Source organism: Manacus vitellinus, unplaced genomic scaffold, assembly GCF_001715985.3.
Source record: "Manacus vitellinus isolate BGI_N305 unplaced genomic scaffold, ASM171598v3 scaffold_10_pilon, whole genome shotgun sequence".
Taxonomy (NCBI): domain Eukaryota; kingdom Metazoa; phylum Chordata; class Aves; order Passeriformes; family Pipridae; genus Manacus; species Manacus vitellinus.
Window position 1 is genome coordinate 2,064,030 of NW_021938838.1, and position 20,438 is coordinate 2,084,467.

The window sequence follows — 20,438 nt, forward strand, 5'->3', positions numbered from 1 at the left end:
TGGGACTGCACACTCTGAGCTTGCACACAGAATCACAGAATGGTTTGGACTAGAAGGGACCTCAAAGTTCCAACCCCTGCCAAGGGCAGGGATGCCACTGACTAGATCAGATTGCTCCAAGCCCCATCCAGCCTGGCCTTGAACACTTCCAGGGATGGAGCATCCACAGTTTCTCTGGGTAGTCTGTGTCAGTGCCTCACCACCCTCTGAGTAAAGAATTTCTTCCTAGCATCTAACCTTAAATCTCTCCTCTTTTAGTTTAAAACCACACCTCCTTGTCCTACCACTCTCTGCCTGCATAAAATCTTTCTCTCTCTTTTTCTGTAAGCCTCCTTTAGGCTGCTCCAAGGTCTCCCCAAAGCCTTCTCTGCTTCAGGCTGAACAGTCCCAGCTCTCTCAGCCTGCTTCCATAGCAGAGGTGCTCCAGCCCTTGGATCATCTCCGTGGCCTCCTCTGGTTCTGCTCTAACAGGTCCATGTCATTCCTGTGCTGAGGACCCCAGACCTGGGTGCAGTACTCCAGGTGGGGTCTCGTGAGGGCAGAGAGGGAGAATCACCTCCCTCAACATGTGCTGCAGCGGCTCTGATGCGTGAATTATTTTTTATTTTTAATTTTTATTTCCCCCCAGCCCCCTTCCCTTGTGGCACACCTGGGTATTTGAGACCCCCAAGTGGGACCTTCCTCACTTCTATCCCTATAAAACACTTCCTGTAAAGCCTCCTGATGGTTAACTGCACGCTGAGGTTGCACGTGGCTCCGAACAACGTCTTGAATTGTAGCTGGAGACCCAATAATTGAGTTGCTCCTGTTCCTTCAGATGGGGAGCGTGACCAGCTGTTGTTATGTAGTCTCTCCTCCAGTCCTTCTGGGAAATCACACCGTGATTATATTTCTGGCTTAAGAAACTTTTTTCCCTAATCAGACTGGGCCTCACAAAGAGGTTGCCACTTAGTGGTAATTACTTGCTTTAGAAGCTGAATGTCTCCTGAGGATTGCAAATAGCGGATTATCAAATTAATTAGTTAAACCAAGATGTGCTTTTGTGAAGCCGAGACCTGCTTTACTTGTCATCTGAAATAAAGGTTTAAATGTTATTAAACTGCATACAACTGGCTCTTGTCTCCCTAATGGGGAGAGAGCCATTTCTTTCCTGAAATGTTGTTGGTGCAAAGGGCTCCTTGCAGCTCTACTTGCTGCAGCACTTGTTGCTTTTCTTTCACAAAACGTGTTTTGAGCAAAACCTATCACTGGTTTTAAGGCATCTGTTTGTGTTTGGGTCTAGAGCTGCTTCTTGGTGGCTTCCCATGCTTTTGTAGGCTGCCACTGGAAGGGGAATAGGGTTGGATTTGGTGATCCTTGTGGGTCCCTTCCAAGTCAGGATATTCTATGAGGGTTCATGGTGGATATCTTGGTGGGATTGTAATGTACCTTCCTTGAAACTGTACTTTCAAGGTACAGCTTAATCCATGGGATATCTGCATTGCCATGTCTGTGGACATGGGAGCTGGCAGAGAACCCCAGTCTGGTGATGAGATGCCTGGAAGTAGATTCAGAGGCATCCACTGATCAGTGGGTTAGCAGGAACTGTAGGTCCTGGAGTACTGCTTTGCCACAGCCTGCTCCCAGGCTCTCCTTTCCTTTGGAAATCTCTGTGGCTGTAGGAAGTTCCCTGTGCTGAGAACTGCACCAGTGATCATGCTAAATTAATGTGGAGCTCATGGTGGTATTTTCCTAAGAGCTGTTGGCCACTGTAGTGTAATCATCCTGCTAACATGCATATTGCACAACTTCCCCTAGGTCGGGAGATGTCCTTATCTGGCATCTAAAACATCTGTCCTGTGTTTCTTCCAGCATAGCTGAATCCTATTCATAAAAGAATTAAGCATTTCCTGATTTGCAGAACTGAAAATAAGCAGAGCTCTGCTAGTGTTGACTCAAAGGCAGAGGTCCTTTCTCTGCCTCCTACCTCTGTCTGCACTCTCTCCCAGCTTTTGTGGGGCTCTGGATTGTGGTACTTCTTTAGGCACTTGAGAAATACTGCAGCACCAGAAACCAGATCAAGAAAAGGGGGGAAAGAGATGAGGGTCTGAAGTTTTCAGAATAGTTTTTGTACTGACCCCTCTCCCACCTCCTTCTCTTTCAACTCTGGGGAGGCCCCACAGCCTTCAAAGTTTGGCTCCCCATCCCTCCTGATGTCAGAGTCTGCTGCCTTGTGCTGTATTTCACCTCTGGGGCAGATGGTGCTCAGCAATACTCAGCAGCTGCCAAAGGTGGGTACCAAAGAGGTTCCCTAAGTGTAAAATTGCCCCCCAGTCCATACAAAAGACCTGGGTCTGCTGGATGAGAAGCTGGAGCACCCAGATCTCTGCCAGCAGGGATGACAGCAGCCTTTTGCAGTGGCTTCAGCAATTAAACCCACCCTGAGGAAAGCACAGGCCTCGCACAAGGGCGAGGAGACAGTGTGAGACTGTGCTGGGGAACAAGCACAGCATTGTTGTCAGCCTCAGTCAAGAGGGGCTTTCTAACACCCACTGGAGTGCTGGCTACAGCTGTCCCCCATGTGCTTGTGTGGGAAATGGATCTACAATGCAGGAGAAGAGGGAAAGGCCACTTTGCAATTAAAAAAAAAAAAAAAAAAAGAAAGTCTCTTAGGATCCAGCCACGAGTAAACAGCAGTGAGATGTTCCCCTTAGAGCAGTGCCACGGCACAGGAAATCACGTCACTGCCTCTGACTGTGATGGGGGTGAGCTGAACTCGGGCTCCTCAGCCTGGAAATCCATATGGGGGAAGGTGCTCCTGAGCTTTGAGTGCAGTGTAGGAATGGGAGGAGGTGGGAGGCTGGGCTCTAAGCCACTCCTGTGTTCAACAGCCCCTTCCCCCTCTGCCTCTATAAATGTATACCTACAGCACCGACTTCCTGCATTCTCCTGAGTGGTGTAGGCTTGGGAGCTTGTGGAGAGCTTTCAGTTGTCATGGAAAATGGGATATACTTCCATGGTGCCAATGTAGCCTTGTGCAGATGGTGAAAGCTGTGGTCAGAGGCTCTGGCAGGCAGGTTCCTCATCCTCCTACTATGACAGAGAAAGTAAGTCTCTCCTGTATCCAGACAAGATCTAAGATCTCAAGTGAGTTGTTACAGATAACAACTAGGTGGTGCCTGTGCTGGGTTGTTAACCCCTGTTGCAGTGGCAGGGATGCTCTCCTTCACCCGGTTTGGGATTTGCAGTTGCTGTCACCTGACATGGGCACTGCCTGCAGAGGCAGTGCTCTGCCGATGTGGGGAGGTGACTGGCTGTTCTAGGCCACGGGAGAGCCTCTGCAAGCACAGGGTGTTTGCAGGCCAAGTGCTGACAGTGAGGCAGCTGCTCAGCTCTGGGCACTGCCAGTGTCACAGCCCCTTTTAGGAGGGCACTGCTTTTTCCTTAAGGAGGGCAAACGGCAACCCTGCAGGGACTGTCCTTGCTGCCCTCAGGAAACACAGCAGCACACCAAGCAGCTGGTGGATTGAAGGGTTGGCTCTGGGGCTGCTCAGACCCTCAGTTGCTGGTTAGGTCTGGAAACGTGCCGTGAGGCCATCATGTGCAAGGAGGTTTTAGGGCCAAGTGTTGTCAGTCCTCCCTGAGAACGGAGCATCTGAAGGTGGTCTTGAGCTGGACCGGCCTGCATGGGCTCTGCTGCTGGCCCTGTGGGACAGGGCTTGGGAAGGCTGTGGGAATCTGCCCCCTGAGCCAAGGCAGCAGAGGTGTTGGTAGCAGTCGCTCCAGCTTCATCAGGCAAGTACCCTGTGCTGCTCTGCTGAGCTTGTCCATGCAGGAGGTTCTTCCCTCCTGCTGTAGATATGAGTAACCCTTCCTCTTAGGATGGATTGGTTTGTGTAACCCCTCCCAGAAGTGGAGACACCCAAGTACCACTGCAGTGGATTCCTCGATAGAGGGTCAGTCCCCCCTGAGGCTGCCAAAACCATGCACTGCTTGGTCTGGGGAAGCAGTTTCTGGTCCCAGGCCCTGCACCTCGTGCCCAGGGCTCCAAGGTTCTGCCTGTGTGTCACTTCCCGCCCTGCTTCCCGTTACACAAAGCCTTTGTTTGTCAGCAGATCCTGGGATGCCCCGCGGCACCTGCCTCTCTCCTCTCTCTCTCCGCCTCTGTGGCTCTGCCCTTTCCCGTTGTCACTTCTGTAGGCTGCTGCCTGCCTGTTCGGTGACCTTCCCTTGTGCTCGGGCACTGCTTTTGGCCCCTGGCCATCTTAAACAATTAATGGAGGGGTGGAGAAACTTGCCGTGTTAAATTACTTCCTCCTTTGGGAGGGGGTGAGGTCTCCACATCTCGCTCCCGATCCCAATGCAGTTTGTTGCTGTTGCCTGAAGCGGTCACTGCTCTCTGTTTTCCTTCTAGAAGTTAGAAAAACAGTATTTCAGAGGGCTCTCTCCGTGTTCCTCGTCATTTTGCTTAACCTGCAGCGCTGCCTCAGGATCTCGCGGAGTGGAGAAACTTCTCCGGACTTAGAGAAAAACAAGCCAAGAGGAGGCCGGCCGGGGGTAGGGGGGGGGAGGCGGGAGTATTTTGCTGGAAACCTCTTTGGGAAGCTGGAGACCTTCTCGGGATGCCTGCCGTGGGCTTGTTCTCCTCTCGCAGCTATTCAGATCTTCCCGGGCGAAGGCAGCTCCCTGCCACGACGCGCCTGCATTAAGCAGGTCTGTGCGGCGGCCCGAGGGCCGTGGCTATCGGCGATGCCGTAAGGAGCAGCCCGGGAGCGCCTCTGGCTCTGCCCGTGTCCCCAAGGTCCCCGCAGGGCTGGGGGACGCGGCACCCTGCTCTCGCCATGCCCCTCTGCCGTCTAGCGCTGGAGTTGGCTGTCAGAGAAACCTTCGAGGTCCCCTGCTCAGCCCCGGTAGTGTCATGAGTTAGATTAGTTGGAGCTGTGCTGGGGGCGGTGAGGGCTTGGATTACAGTCCAGAACTCAAAGTGCTTCGGTGGTTCACGTCGGAGGGGAGAGGAGACGCCCCGTCGCACACATGGAGGAAAAAGAGAAAAAACGCCGTCTCTGGAAGTGAGGGGCAATAAAGGAGGCCGGGAACATGGTAAGGAAATCTCTGCGGAGGGCTCTTGCCTTGGGCACGAGCAGGGCTGAGCGGGATGGAGCTGCTCCCGGGGCAGCCTCCCTGGAGCCAGGGCACGGCGCTAATGCCGGGATGGGAAACGGCTCCTCTGGCGCTTCCCGTTACTCGGGTGGTTCCCCTTGGTGCCAGTCCCGAGCGGTGGCAGCAGGGACACGGAGCTCTTGCTGGCACTGACCCCCTGCGAGGTGCCTGCCTGTCAGGGTGCAGCGCTGGAGCGAGGAGCTGGGATGGGGCAGGTCAGGCAGGGCCCTGTCTTTCGGGCTGCCTGGATGCTGGGCTCGCCTCCTGCCCTCGCTGTTTGCCGGTCCTGCTCTGGGGCTGTGGGCACTGCCCCATTGCAGAGCCCTGGAGAAGAGGAGAGCATCGGCTTCTCCTGCCCAGGGTGGGCATCTGGGGAATCAGAGAATCCCTGCAGCCGGGCAGGGACTCTTCCCTTCCAGTGCCAAGTTCTGCACGTGGAGATCCTTGTTTGGGGAGGGGTGAGGCTGGTGAGCCCAGCAGGCAGCAGTACTCGGTCTCCCTGGGAGTGGCTGCAGGGCTGTCCCCTGCCCAGCCACGCTGGTGCTGCCCTGCAGAGGTGCCCAACCCTGGGCTGGCAGAGGCTGGAGGGATTGCTGACCCTGTGGTGAGACCCCACCGAGCACCAGCCTGGCTTCTGATGATGGTTTGCTCCTGGGCTCAGGTTGGGATCCGTGTGCCCTGCAGCCCTAGATGTCCTGGAGGTGACCTGCTGTGTCATGGGCTGCTTCTCCACAGCAGAGGGAACAAAGTCCGTGAGGGGCACAAGCAGCTTTCATTGCTGCTGTGCCTGGCAGTGACTTGCTCTTTCCTAAAAGTTCAGCTTCTGAGCCTAGAGAAGTTTGGCTTTCCTTGAAGGATGAGTTGACCAACTTCTAGCTTGTGCAACCTGAGCTAACCTTAGACTCATGTCTTTTCCCTTTGCCACCCTCCAGCTACTCTGCAGAGGATTCTGTGGTGCTCTGTACCCTCACATGCCAGTGTCAGAGCCGTGGTGTGCTCTCTTCTCCCATCCTGCTATGGAGGCCTGCAGGCATCTCACTTCTTCCACTTCTCCATCCCAATCAGGAGACTTATTTCCCTCCCCCCATGCCTTGTGTGTTCCTGGCAATTTTTGGTCTATGCTGGTTAGTGTGTGAAGCTGAAATCAAAGGAAAGCACTGTTTGGGGCTTTGCAGGGTGGAGGCCATCCCTTGCAGTCCCATGGGCTGTATTTTGCCATAAGGGCTGGAGCAGCACTTGTGAAACTCTGCTGTGGGAGGCCTGAGGCAGAGACCAGCTCCTGCTACTCTGCTCCTGCAAGCTGGAGGTGACTTTCTGATTCCCAAGTGCTTCATCCCCAGTTCAGGCCCTCCTTCACGTTGTCCTAACGTGTGATGCAAATGCTGTCTGAAGCAGGGTCCTTTGTGTAGAGCAGTGCCACAGCCAGTCCAGGTGACATGGTGGGTTGTGGGTGTGCAGGGACCATGTGCCTCTCAGGTGCTCAGTGCAGCTGGAAGGAGCAGGAACGAGAGGTCAAGCTGCCACAGACCCAGCAGTGGGTGCTGACCACGCTGCAGACACTTGTGGTCCATGGGAGATGTTTGTTCTCAGTGCTGTGTAGACCAGTCTGCATTTTGGGAGACACGTTTCTGTGAGCAACCAAGTTGTGACTGCAGCTCCAAGCTGTTCTGTTTGAGTTTTTGATGTCCCAGTGAATCAAACAAACCCTGCAGGCAAAAAATATGGATCTCAGTGAATGTGTGTCAGTCTGCTGGCCTGCAAGAGACTTCCCCATTGCCTCCAGCAGCCTGCAGGACACTTGGAGGCTTGGCTCCTGATGGAGGTCTGGCAAGGGACAGCTGCTGGCTGCCCTGCTCTGCGTGAGGCAGGTGACTCCTCTTCATGGGGCTTCAGTGTTAGGGCTGGTGTGGTGTGTGTGCACAGGGTTGTGGCAGCTGGGGGATGCCTAAAGCACCAAATGGGGTGAGGTACCTTGGGCCAAAGTAGCCCACTTCCACTAGAAGTGACTTTTGCAGCTGTGGAAACCCCATGGCGTGAGCAAAGCAGGAGCCTGGCTGGGCTCTGTCTACCTTGCTCGTCCCATCGTGGCTTTTGTGACTGGGGATCTGCCCTCATTCCCTGGTATGGAATGGGAGAGAGAATGGGCTTCACCACGCCTTGGTGCTTCCTGCAGAGAAGTTCAGGTGGCACCTCTATGCTGGCAGGAGAGAGGATGGGTTTCAGCAGAAAATAGGGTCTTTCTTTTATCCCCTGGTTATGTCTTCTCCCAGGGTGGGAAGGAAATGAGTCTGGGAATCACAAAGAGCTTTAAGCATCGGGGATCTTCTTTCTTTATTTCTGTGCCAAAGCCATGAGTAAGATGTTGGAAAGCAGACAAAGTCCAGACACATAATCCTGAGCACATGGAAGCGGTTTGAAAGCACCTCCTCTGGGGTAACAGGGATGACAACTTGAATTTTGCCCAGAGTCCTTCCAAAAGCACTGGGCAGGTGAACATGCTGCTCATTGTAGCAATAAAAATAATGGCTAAATGTGGGTGACAGACCAGCTGCATCCAGGTATCTCCACCCAGGAATCACCAAATGTGTTCTAGTACCACGTGGGAATGCCAGACAGCAAGTGCTTATGGTGAGGTGCTGCAGGCATCCAAGGAGGACTCTGTGCTGAGTGTCAGCACTTATCTTCAGCAAACCAGCATCCTGTAGCTTAACCCCCTCTGGCCATGCTGCTGCCATCTTCCCCCATGGGCAGTTGGCCTGAGGGCACACCCTGCTAGCAGAAGAGATCATAATGTGAGAGCCTTGTCAGCATCTTGCAACTGGTCACTTCAGACATGACAGCCAGCATGTCTGCCTCTAAATACTGGAGCACAGGCACAGCCACTCAGCTCGTGGAGCCTCATTTTCTAGTTTCATCTCAAACATAACCCTGTCTGCAACTGAGCTGTTCAAAACCTGAACCATCCTACAGGCTGTGTGCCTGAACCTGAGCACTGGTGCCGAATGTGGGTGGAAGTCACATCACAGAGGCTACAGGCCCTTTTAGCACCCAAGTGCTGGAAAAAAATCTCTGTTAAAACAGTGGTGTCTTCTGTGGAAACTATAAACTGAACCCCCCCATGGGCACTCATATAAGAGCACCTTTTGTTCATATTCCTGGCTCCCTACCCATGAGGGAGCCCCCTGTTCCAGTCCTGCAGAGTTCAATGGATCCAAGGCCTGAAAAAGGGAGTAGCAGCACCAGGATCAGATGTGTTGCTGACTGAACAGCAATATAAAGCAAGGAGAGGCTGCTGGGGGAAGCTGCTCACCTCTGGCCATGGGATGCTCCGTACTTTCTGCACCACTCCTGGTACCTGGGTAGCAGCTCAGAGAAGTGAGTGGACGTGTCTTATTGACTCTGAAGGTTTGACCATGCTAATACCTCTCTGCCACACCGAGTGCCTCATCTCTGTTGGCTGGCCTAGTCTTTCATTAAAAAATTAACAAAAAAATGGGGCCTTTCTTGTGGTAAATGCTCCTGGCTGGTTTCGTACGTATCCCATTTTTTGCATCATTGGACACCAAGCTGAAACTTCCAAGATCAAAGCAGCACAGAATGAATCTGAAAGTCTTTCTGTCTGCTCAAATTTACCATTCTGCCATCAGACTGGGAAGCCCTGGATGAACCCTTGCTCCAGCTGGTGCAGCCAGACATTTTTTTGAACAGGATCAAATGGCTCAGCTGAAAAGAAGTGGGGACCAGGTGAGGACTCCCACGTGCTCCTCCTGGACACTGGTGGATGTGGTAGAGGGGAGCCTCCATGGGGCCTTCTGGTCACCCCCAGTGGGACGTGGTGCTGTGGCCCCACAGTGGTTTGTGTGGTGCAGAGGAGGAGAGCTGCTGGAGTTCTGGTGACCTGAGCTAGGTGTCTGCCTTGAGCTTTACAGCCTGCCTTGGGCGTGGCAGAGGCTTCCTGAGCAGGTTCCTTCAGGAGGATCCCTTCCCTGAGGCTGCCTGTCAGATCTCAGTGCCTCCCAACAAAAACCCGGCGCTGTTGAGCCTCCAACATGGTTAAAGGATGTGGGTTGTTTGCTGTCTGTTGTCATCTTGCTGAATACATTTACCTTTTGAACAAGGTCCCTCTCATATGCTCAGGAGGCTGGTATGCAGACCCGTTAATGGATCAAGGGGAAAAATGCCTGTGGATGTATTCTCCTTTGTGTTTGGGCTTATAACCACCCACGTTTTGGCATACATCCCTTCTGTGCACAAAGATCTTTTAGAAATTGCTAGTTAAATCTCCACCCTCCTTTGATATGTATGGAAATAATGGGACACGTGAGACTGTTTTCTGTTTGGGGAAAAAAAGCTATAAAGGGAGTAGCTTTAAAAGCCTGTGTTCACCCCTTTCTAACTCAGGAGTTTAGTAAAAGCAATGAATTTCTGACTGATTTACTTAGCTTTCCAGGAGGCATGCATTTAGTGCTGTATCCAAATATAGGGGAAATGGTTTCATCTGACTCTGCCCCAGGCTTGGCTGCTCAGGGGCAGGAGAGCTTGAGCACATGTGTTTCAGTACCCAGTGAGCTTGGAAAGTCTTGGAGTAAATCTGGGTCCCTCAAACTAGGAGCACTTCTCCCTGCAGGGCACTGACTGATGCTTCTTGGGGTGGCCCATGACTGAACTGGCATAGCCATGGACATCTCTGGGCTGCCTGCTCTGTCCTTCTGGCTCATCCTTCCTTACAGCTTCTTCCTCAGATGTGGCATCTAGTTGCTGCTGACGGCTCCTTTCTCATATCAGAGGTGTGCAGGGATGTTCTCCTCCAAGGAAGGTCCTTCTGCACTGACTGTCTTCTCTTGCTGGCCCCTCCTGGAATTGCAGCTCTACTTCAGAGCAGTTTCTGTTCCCCTCTGACACAGCAGGACTTGTATTTCGTTAGCTCATGGTAATACAGTGTGTTTAAGGCCAAAAGGAACTACGGCTCATCTGTTATGGGATACTGGGACCACAGACCTAGCTCCCACATTCAGTCTGGGAGCTCTTTAACTAAAAGAGGATCATTTCTCCATGGCATCCACTGTCAATTATGAAGATGACAAGATCTGGAGAATCCATGAGTCCCCATGGGAGTCTGTCCAGCAGCTCAGGCACCTTGCAAAGAAAGGGGTGAGATGTGAACGTGAGCCCAGAACGTGTGCAACGCTGGCACAGAACTAATAATCTAAATAGTGACCCCATGGAGATCGTTTTTGGCACTCATCAGCTGGTCTGCTGAAGGATTATCATTTTTTTTTGAGCACAGGCGGCTGCCCATCTGTTGTAAGATGCCCCCAGATGGGTGTCTGAACACGAGGGGTAGGCTATGGCCTAATGCCTCTGACTAAAAGGTGTTAAAATGAGCTGACCTGTTCGGTGAAGAACTGACACAGGGTATTTTATGGCTGGCTGGTATAAGCAAAGCTTTCATCTGCCTGGAGTGCCCTGTTACTTGGTACACATTAGGCTACTGCTCGGGTTGGTTTGCCAATGCCTGAAGTTGAGAGCAGAGCAAATGCTGTCGCTAATAATAAGATGAATGAGCTCAAGCAGTTTCTTTTGTTGGGTAGCAGAGAGAAAGGTGCATTTGCAAGAAGAGCTCTGTAAAGAAAGGGAGTCTGCTGCAATGTCTTGTATAGAAGTGGCCTGGGAAATTCTTGGCTCTGTCTGTGATATCTAACAGGATTTAGCAAGCTTTGTCCCAGCCTGTTGTAGGAACATGACACTTTGAATGTGGAGGTCCCTGGCTGGACCGTGGCGTACGGTGCCATGGGCAGACTGTCGGTGCCCATGCCAGGGCAACCCCTGCAGTCTGGCAGCAGGAGTGAAGAGCAGAACTCTGGGGGGGTCTCAGGGAGGTGGGCATATGAGGGCAGTGAAACCACGGCTGCCATGTGCTCATGCTCTTTCAGTCTCTTGCTGGGAAGGGTGTTCTAAAGTACCTGAAGCTTTGCATCACGCAGAGTACCACTTTGTTAATTAATTGCATGGTTAGATCTATGCCAGTGATATTTTGAAAAAACCTGTGCTTAGACAGTTATTTCAGATTAAGGACTTAATCCCTTGATTAAACTAAACCAAAATAAGCTGGTGTCCAGCTGTAGGATGGTGTTTTATACACAGCTCTTCTCATCTTCTGGGCCCTCATTTCAGCTGGAAGATGTCTCTTTAAGGACAGGGCTTTGATCCGTTCTCTCAGCTGCCCTTTAAACACCTATATCATATCCTTGATCTATTGCTAATAGAAAGTAACAGGTCTTTGGCAGCAGGCTCGTTTGTTGGTCTGGATAAAACCTACCTCCTGCTCAGTTCATTGAGAGCTCATTTGTGAGCGGGACACATCCCCGTGAGGAAAGGCTTATCTCCATTTCCCAGGTCTGCCCCTCTCTGGTTAAACTTTCTTGGATTGTGGGTCATCCCCACTTTGGCCTCTTTAATCTGTTCAGGAGTTGTCAGCAGCTTTTCTGATGTTTTGGGTGTTGCACAGACAAAGGAGAAAGTACACAGGGTCTGCTCCAGAGAAGCTGGAGTACAAAAACCTAAAGGAAAGGGTAGAGAGGAATAAGGTGAGTAAGGAGGAAGGTGCTGTATTAGGCCCACATAAACAGGGGTCTTGGGCTGGAGGGCAGGCTCAGGTGACTGGTCATGTTGCCATATGATAATGTCTGTGTTAGGCCACCTGCAGCACGGCACAGAGCCAGGGATGTACCTGGACCAGGCTGCCCCTGCCATCTGCTATTCCCTGCCTTTTGCTCCAGCATAAGGACAGCACAGGGGTAGCTGTGCACCAGCTCCAAAGCTCGAAGCTCACAGGAGGTCATGCTTCACTTCCAGAGCAATCTGGGATGTCCCCCTTGAGTGAAAACAAACCAAGCCTGGGCTGGCAGGGAGGTCGCCCAGCTCTGGGCCTGCCTTTCACCGGCTGCGCAAGCCCAGACCTACAGCATGCGCAGAAGAGGGACCTCGGAGCTGAAAAGCAAATACATCATTTTTCCCTTTGTTTAATTAAATGAGAGATCATGAGTTAATCGCTTCCAAGCGCTTGTTTTCCTGCAGTGCCTGGAATGATAATCCCGTGTGCTGCCCAGTAGGAGCTGCTTTGGCTGCCGCAGCCGCGTCAACATGGAGAAGGGCTGGGAGAACAGAGGGAGGCATCTGGAAATGATTCTCCCAGCTCTGTCTGCTGAGCACCACTCCCTGCAAGGCTGTAGGAGCTGGTTTATCCACAGGCTGCGGAGCCGTCCTGCCTGCCCCAGCGGCAGGGGAGCCGAGCCAGGCTACAGCCGTGCCCTCTGCCAGGGATGCCATGGTGGCACGCAGAAGGCAGCTTGCTTTTGGAGGTACAGCCCCTGAGCAAAGCTGGCCTGGGTGAGGCTGCAAACACTTGCCTCCCAAGTGGAACTGGGCGCTTTGCTTTTCTCCCTGAAAAGCCTAAAACAACAGGCCAAAGAGCAGGTAGGGCCTTTCCTGGTTATCTCACAGGAAGGTGCTGTAAGTACAGGAGTGGGAATGCCTACCTCTACAACTGCACCACTTAAGAGTGCATTATTTTGTCCAGAGGCAGGCAGGGTACTACTGAAGGCAGACGCCCTCCTCTCAGCCTCCCCGTGAGCCTCAGAGCAAGCAGCAGAGGGGGGAGCTGGCACTTGCTCTGGGAAGATTTTTCTCTCTTGAACTCATTGCCGCTGTGATTAGAACGGCTCAGGAAATGGGGCTGGGAGGGTTCTCCTCCCTGCAGCAATGGAGTGGGAAATCTCAAATTTTGTCAGAAAAACAAGCCTTGCTTTTAGCCAAAGACCTTTTTGAACAGAGAAACGTCTCGTTTTTAAAGGCAAAGCGGCCTGGCTTTCAGCTTTGTGTCAGAAAGTGGAAAGGCTTCATGGAAAGCCCAGAGGTCTGTTTTTACTGGAAATGAGGTTTCTCACGTCAGCTGAGAGCTGAGCAGCCCCAGCCAAGCGGCGCAGCACGGCAGCCTTTGCTGGCGGAGGGACCAGCTAACCCGGCCCTGCTCAGCGCCTGCTGTGAGCTCCTTTTCCCCCAGTCCCAAAGCTGGCTGGGGGCCATGGGCAGGCTCTGTGTTGTGCTGCTTGGAGCTCTGCCTCTTCCCAGTTTTGCTGTTATTTCTGCTTTGCAGTCTGGGGCGTGGGAGGCCTGGGTCATCTCTTCCCCTCACCTTTGCAGACTGGTCTTTTCTCTCCTGCCTTCACAGTGTCTGTTGGTAGCTGGGCAAGAGGGGAGACAGTGGGTGCGTGCAGGACGTGGCCAAGCTCCGGGCAGCCAGCAGAAGGAGGGCAAAGTTGTGGGAGCTCCTGGCACGGCCTCCCTGCTGAGCGGGAGCCGAGGCACTCGGTGACTCAGAGCTGGGTGTTCTCGCTGTGCTCGCAGCCCTGCCGGGCTCTGCTCCACTGCCCAGCCATGCTCCCTGCTCTGCCAAGCTCTGCATTTAGCCAGGGCACTCTGGGACATGTAGTTCTCATTCTTGGGCAGCTCGGATTGGGGGTCTAGGTTTCTGAGAGCAGAGCTGCAGGTTCTTTAGCTTAAATTCCTGCTGCGGGATGAATCCTCGGTGTGCTACATGGGCCAGACCAGCCTGCTGGAAAGGAGTGTTGTCCGCCATAAGTCGTGGGTTAGTCAAACAGTTAGTCTGGTCTCACCGTAACAATGTTTTTTAGGAGTCTACAGACAGCATCTGGGCTGTCAGCAGGGAAGACTCAGCATTTTCTAGGCAAAATTAGCAAAGTGCTTGGGTGAGTTGTAGGGAAAATGCTGCCAAGGCTTCGTGGGCCCAGATGGGTCCAGTAGCATTGCAGCCCTTCCCTGCACCAACTTGCATTATCCTGAGCCTTTTGGGTTGCTGTCTCTTGCTTGAAGAGCACGAAGTATTCTGAGGCTGTGCAAAGTGTGTGTGTGTAGCCCTGGGGATGATCTCTCTGCTCCCCAGGCAGGCTGACTTCTTGTTCTCCAAACCTGTAGGAGGTTCTCCAGAGTTCAGACTTAATTGGTGAGCAGCAGGTCCCAAAGAGGAAAAAGTTGAGTCCTGAGTCAGAAAGAAATGTAGCATGACAGGAGTTCCCAGTGGCTGGAGCTGCTATGTCGTCCTCTCCATGCCCACAAAAGTAGGCAGAAAATTCAATCTGTGCACCTAGAAAAGCCCAAGAAGCTCCTGATTACTCCAGATGCCTCCTGATAGGCTCGTCTCACATCCTGCAGCAGCTGCTTGAGTGAGGAAAGGTAGATGGGTCTCCTGAGCAGGTTTGTAACAGGTCCTGGTCTGCTCTTCCTGCTGCCTGCTTGTTAGTCCAGGCTTGGGGCTTCTGCCCAGGCACTGGTAACCTCATTTCTGCTCGACTTCTGGTATTGCTGCAGTTTGTGATGGAGAAGAGCTCTTAGGGCTGAGCAACAGAGCTTTGCCACAACTTTATTGCTTTATTTGTTTCACAGCATCTGTGGCTCTGATGATATGCAGGGGAGGGAGGGCAGCCCACCCACCCCACTCACTGCTGGCCCTGTTCAGACCTAAGCCCTCTGCCAGCTATGAAGTCCTCCTGGGTTCTCCCTGCTCCCCTTCCCCCCGGGTGGGACCACGCTGGGTTGTTCCTGTCCCAGGGCTCAGCCCACGGAGCCCATCCCATCCCCATGTGCTACTTTCCTCTTCCCTCGCTGTGCTCCAGCCCCTGCAGTGGCTCCCAGCTGAGCAGCAGTGAAAGCCGGTTTGGCCGGACATGACCTTAACCTGGGCTTTATTTAGCGCCTTGATTTATAGAGGAGTTATTTTAAAAGCATGTTTCTCTTTTGGGAGGTGTGGTGGAGTGGTGGCAGTGAGCTGGAGTTCACAGGTCCTCCTGTGCTATTGACAAAGAAGCATTTGAGTTCCAAGACATCTTTTGCTTGGGGAGATGCTCTCTGGCTTGCTTGGAAAGCGCCCTGGCTAGTGTTTGTGCCAAGTGGCTGAAAAGGAATAAGTGTCCAGGACCTTTTCTGTGAAAGGGATGTGGCAACAGTGTTGGAGGCAGGGAAGCTAGAAATTTCCAGTCCCTGAAGGAGGCTGCTTTTCTGCAGCAGGCTCCTGTGCTGGGCTCTGCCAGCTCTTGGGGGCCACTGTGGGCTGGCTGAAGTGGAAGTGTCCTGGGGTAGGAGTTCTCTCCCCTTGGATCCTTGCTGGGTTAGCTTGCTCTCCTCCTCTCCAGGTGCTGTCCACTCATCCTGGGTCACAGAGGTTTCTCCTCATGCCTGCTGGAGCTAAGTGATGGAAACTCTGGAATAGGTTGCCCAGAGAGATTGTGGAGTCTCCTTCTTTGGAGATACTCAAAAGCCATCTGGAGTAACATGCTCTGGGGGACCCTAACATGCTCTAGGAAACCCTTCAGTGGTCTGGGGGACCCCTAATATGGTCTAGGGGACCCTGCTGGAGCAGAGAGGTTGGACTAGATGACCTCCAGTGGTGCCTTCCAACCTTACACATTCTACGATTCCGTGATGTGGTTTGTAGGTAGGACAAGCTCTGGACTTCAGGTTTATCAGCCTCTGGACTGCAGGGCACCATCCCCTTCTCTTGTTTGTGTGAGTTCCCTGTGCCTCCAAACCATGTCTTTTCCATGTGTGTGGCAGCAGGCCCTGCCTGCAGGCTGGATGTGTGAGGCTGCCCAGCTGTGCTCTGGCATTCAACAGCCTCTTACAGCCCCTGCTGAGGCCCTTTCCTCTGGCCCCTCTGCAATCTGAGAAGCTAATTAATACAAATAAGCAATTCCATCCCTTGGATTGTGAGTTGGGTTAATGAGTCCCTGATTAGAGGTGAATCTGCTGCTATTGCAGGCTCCAAGCTCTGCTGTGTTCCACCCTCTGTGTTTTCAAGGTGACTTCTGAGGCACTGCCATGTTGCACCCTCTACCCCAGCTGGACATAACCCTGGTGACCACCCTGGGTGGGAGCACTGAAAAGTGGTGTCACCTCCACAATTGCCTGTTGCACATGGAGGCTGCATCCATCCTTGTTCTGCAGCTGCCCAGGGATGCTGGTGCTGCAATCACATGCAGCGTGGTGGGATGTGGGAATTTACTCCCTATTTGGGACTTTTGATGTGGAATTAGCAGAGACTGGGGCAAACATTTCTTTCTACCAAATGGTAGGGGTTGAAGCCTTCTCTCTGTCCCTTGGAAGCCTGCACAGCTCTCATGGCTTCATGGTATAGTCTAGCCAGAGGGAGATAAAGCCTCTGTGCTTTGGAGTGCACTGTTAGCACTGCACTCTGCAATGGCTACAGGCTATGGTTATTCTGTATTTTACTAAAGGAAGGATAATGTACGACCTGGTTTATTTTAACCATATAAAAGATTTTTGATCCGGTGCCAGTGTTAATAATTGTTTTGTGAAGGCTTTGCTAAGGCAGCAGGAATGGTGTGAGAACCTTAGAGCGATGCACTGACTCATGTGCAAATATTTTGACTTCTTTGTTTTATTTGCAATAGTAAACTTAACAAATGTCTTTTGGGGAGGGATTGATATCTGAAAGAATTTTGCTCAAGCAGGACATGGGGACAGAGGATGGCACAGAACCAACCCCAGCTGGTTTTGACTGGTACTTGGAAACCTGTGGGCTGTGGAGGGTCAGGGAGATTGTTGTCAAATGCTACCAGCAGCAGTGCTACTGTGATAGTGCCCAAGCAGGCAGCTGGTGCTGGGTGGGAGAGCACCTGTGTGAAGGCCAGTTTTGTCTGACAAGGCCAAAGGCACTTGCTGGGACAGGTTGATGTCAACAGAGGTTATTATTTTTCTGAGTGGGAAGAAACTTGTCTAAAACAGCCTTCTCCTCCCATTTAGGATTGGGGTTAAATGCTTACCCTAGCACTCCGTGTTTGGAAGTGTGCATGTAGGGCTCCTGCTTTTGGAGTCCTTGGGTTAAGAATATTGGGTTAAGAATTCCAACTAAGGACAATCTGTGATTCTGTGAATACGAAAAATAGCTCCTTAACCTCTGTTCATCTGGTTGCATTGGCCTTGAGGAGTACTGCAGGAGGCAGCTGGTTTCTCAGAAAAGGTGTGAACACTTTAGGAGCCTGCTGCCATCTAGCCTTGCTTGTTGCTGCCACCAGGAGAAACAGCAGAAGAGGTAAGGAAGCAGTGCTGTGCCACAGGCAGCGTGTGGTTTGCCTGTCACACGTGTTCTGCCAGCTCGCTGCAGTCAGGAATTGTGGAGGCATCTCCTGGGTGTCCCCACCTCTCCTGTGCAGTCCCACAGGCTGTCCTACAACAGAACAGGGAGTTTATATTAAGCTTAAAACATCCAACCCTCTAAAAGAAGAACTTGGAGATTGTTGAGCTGTGAGAGGTGGGAAGGCTCGTGTGAGGAGCATCGTCTCTACTCGGGCTGCAGGTCGGTTCAGGCTTTCTCTGAGACTGTTGCATTTTCTCAGGCCAGTGGAGGTATCTGGAGGGATGAACCTGTGCTGCTGTGGAGTGGAAGAAGCAAAACAGTTTTGTTTTCTCCTGATCCCCTCGCCCTACTGCTCCCCGGTGGTGGTGTAAGCTGTTGTGGCACTGCTTTGTTTAACTTTCTCTCCCCATCTTGCTGTGGGACTGAGGTATGTTTTCAGGCATGTCCATGCAGCTGTTCCTGTTCTGCAGGAGGCTGTAGGGCCAAGTGGCTGAAATGCTTTTCTTGTCTCTAGTGAAAGGAGGTGGATTTAGATCAGATGAAGACCTGGCCAGACACCTGAGTAAACTTTCATTTGGTTTTGTAGCAAAACTTACTCCTACTGGCTGTAAGTTAGCCCAAGGGATCCCCTCTGAAATAGAAAGCAAAGGAGGGATCCTGATCCTCTCTCCAGATATGTACAGCTTTATTTTTTTTATTGTTACTTTTTGGCAAGCCCTCTTGATTTACACCCATGCAATAACTCAGATTTTGGCCTCTGGCACTGGAATTGGTCCTGACACCATGGGCAGGCTCTGGCTGGCAGGTTCTTCCAAATGAAGGTGTATTCAGGGAAGCCATTGCCTCTGATCTATGAGCTGGAAATGGGCATCCCACGTATTGATGTGTGTGCTCAGGGACCACTGTTCATGTGCAGTCTGTGAATCCTGTTGGGAGGCATCTCTCAGTGCAGAAAATTCCTGGCTCCTGGAGTGGAGCCTTTCATGAGAGGCAAACAGCTTTGGATAATGAGGAATCTCACTGGTGAGCGGCTTTCCTTGGGACCAAGCGCTCCGAACTCACCCTGTGCTGGGACTCCAGAGCGCGGCAGGCTCAGGAGCTTCAGCCCAACCTGTTGTCCCTGCAGCTCTGCTCAGCCCAGCGGGGAGCTGTAACTCTGGGATGTAACGTACCCAAGTGCTGGGCAGCATCTCCAGCCCCGGGTACCCAGGACTCGGGTCCCGCCGATGCGCCCACCCCATGACTGGCTTGCCCGCACGCGCTCACGTGCCGCGGTGTGGTCTAACAGCCGCCCCACCCCGCGCAGGCAGGAGAAGGACTTGCTGCGTAAGCAAAAGCTGGGAATTCTCGCTGCTGTGCACAGCACACTCTGCGAGCACTCCACTCCCGTTTTGGGAGAGCTTTCCAGTGTTTACCTGGAATCCCTGGTGCCAAGAGGAGCTGGAGAGGACAGCGCTTTGCTCCTTTGATCTCCGCTCCTCCTGCGTTTGGAGATGGCTGCTCTCCTGGGCGGAGGGCTCGTCGGGGCGCCGGCGCGGATCGTGCCGTGGTACCACTAACGCTTTGTCTCTCGGCAGGACTCGGAGTCGCTGGACGGCTGCATTCAGAGCACGTTATCAACACTCTACCCTCCGTTTGAGGCTACCGCAGCCACTGTTCTGTGCCAAGTTTTTGATGTGGTGGAGAAGACGTACCGTGGGGATGGACTGCGCTACCTCATAGACTTCCTGATTCCAGCCAAGCACATCCTGCAGTGCATTCAGCAGGATGCCTGTGTGAGTACATCATGCTCTCTAAGGCCTGTGGAGGCTCTCTTGGAGAGTTTTCTTTCTGCCTCTTGTATGTATAACGGCTGGCAGAAAGTATGTGCAGCAGCCTAGGTGGGAGGTGTGATGACCCACAGGGCAGGCAGACAATTGGGAAACAGTTGAGAAATCGTTGTTGAAGCCTAACCCGTGCAGAGATCAGGTGTGGAGCGGTGCCCTCGCCTTCCATAACCAGCAACACTGAACAGAAGGTGTTAAGGGACTCACAGGAAGAGGTTTAGCAAAGCGCTTGCTGGATGTGGCTGACTCAGGTGGCCTCTGACCCCGGCCGTTCCCTGGCCTTGTGGATGAAGCTGTCGGGCTCCCGCCAACCCTGGCAGGAGGACGTGCGGGGCGAAATGCTGCCAGTCGGTGTTTTTCCCAGAACTCCAGCTCCCCTTTGATGGTTGCTGGAACGGTCGCAAGGCTCAGTAGCCCCGAGGAGTCACGTTACATTTACTGCCAGAACGAGTCCAAGATTAACGTGTGTTACTGTTGGGAGTCTAAAATGTTAGAAACGATGAGTCAAACGCCTCCATCACAAACTTGGCTCAAAGTCTGAAAGATGAAAAAAAAACCCAAACAACCGGCCCCAACAACCTAAAACTTGGGTTCAGTGTAGCATTCTTGTCTCTGAATGTGGAGCGGGTATGTGGCCAGGCTGTCAATAGAAGTCCTCATGGTGGAGGGCAAGGGACTTCTAGGAGGAGCAAAGATATTAAATAGAAGCCGAAACAATCAGTTACTCATTTGTCTCAAGGAGGTGAAATGCTGTGGGGAAAGACCCATCACATAGGATGGATCCATGTAAAGCTGCGCATCTTGCAAGTAAGTGCTTTGGTGCAGTGTTTGTCCCACTGTGTTGTCAGCCAGCCTCCAGCTTGGCGCCAGCTGTGTGTCTGTGAGCCCAGGAGGATCCAAGGTTGTACATCAGGATTTTGGGGAGCTGCTCTCTGTCATGAACACTGGAATAGGAATTATTCCATCACTGTCTGTAGCTGCAGTTTTTAATTCGATGGTGCATCACTTTTTTCCCCTCTAAAGAAACAAAAGGCTTTTCGTTTGTGTGAACTACTCATTATGGCAAGACACTTCACAGCTTTCCCCAAAACATCTTGGCCTCGCCAAGGTAGCAATGTCCCCACTCCCTGAGATCCCGGCAGCTTCCAGCGGGGCCTTGGGCAGGTGAGGTGGTGGAGGGGTGAGGGAGGGAAAGCGGCAGGGAGCTGAACCCACAGTGCTGCTGTCCCAACAGGGAGGTGTTGGGGGCAGGAGGGGTGCGCTGGGCAGTGCTGGGGCAGGGACAGGGACACGGACAGGGA

At 52.5% G+C, this 20,438-nt stretch overlaps 1 protein-coding gene across 1 annotated transcript in view; it reads left to right on the forward strand.

The window, feature by feature from the left end:
* The first annotated feature begins 4,590 nt into the window (after window positions 1-4,590).
* Window positions 4,591-20,438, forward strand: part of LOC108641820 — a 27,801-nt gene continuing 11,953 nt past the window's right edge. The window contains exons 1-2 of the mRNA XM_029965496.1: window positions 4,591-5,079; window positions 18,889-19,086. Of these exons, the coding sequence (XP_029821356.1) occupies window positions 5,077-5,079; window positions 18,889-19,086 (201 nt within the window). The 5' untranslated portion in view covers window positions 4,591-5,076. The remainder of the gene's footprint in view (window positions 5,080-18,888; window positions 19,087-20,438) is intronic.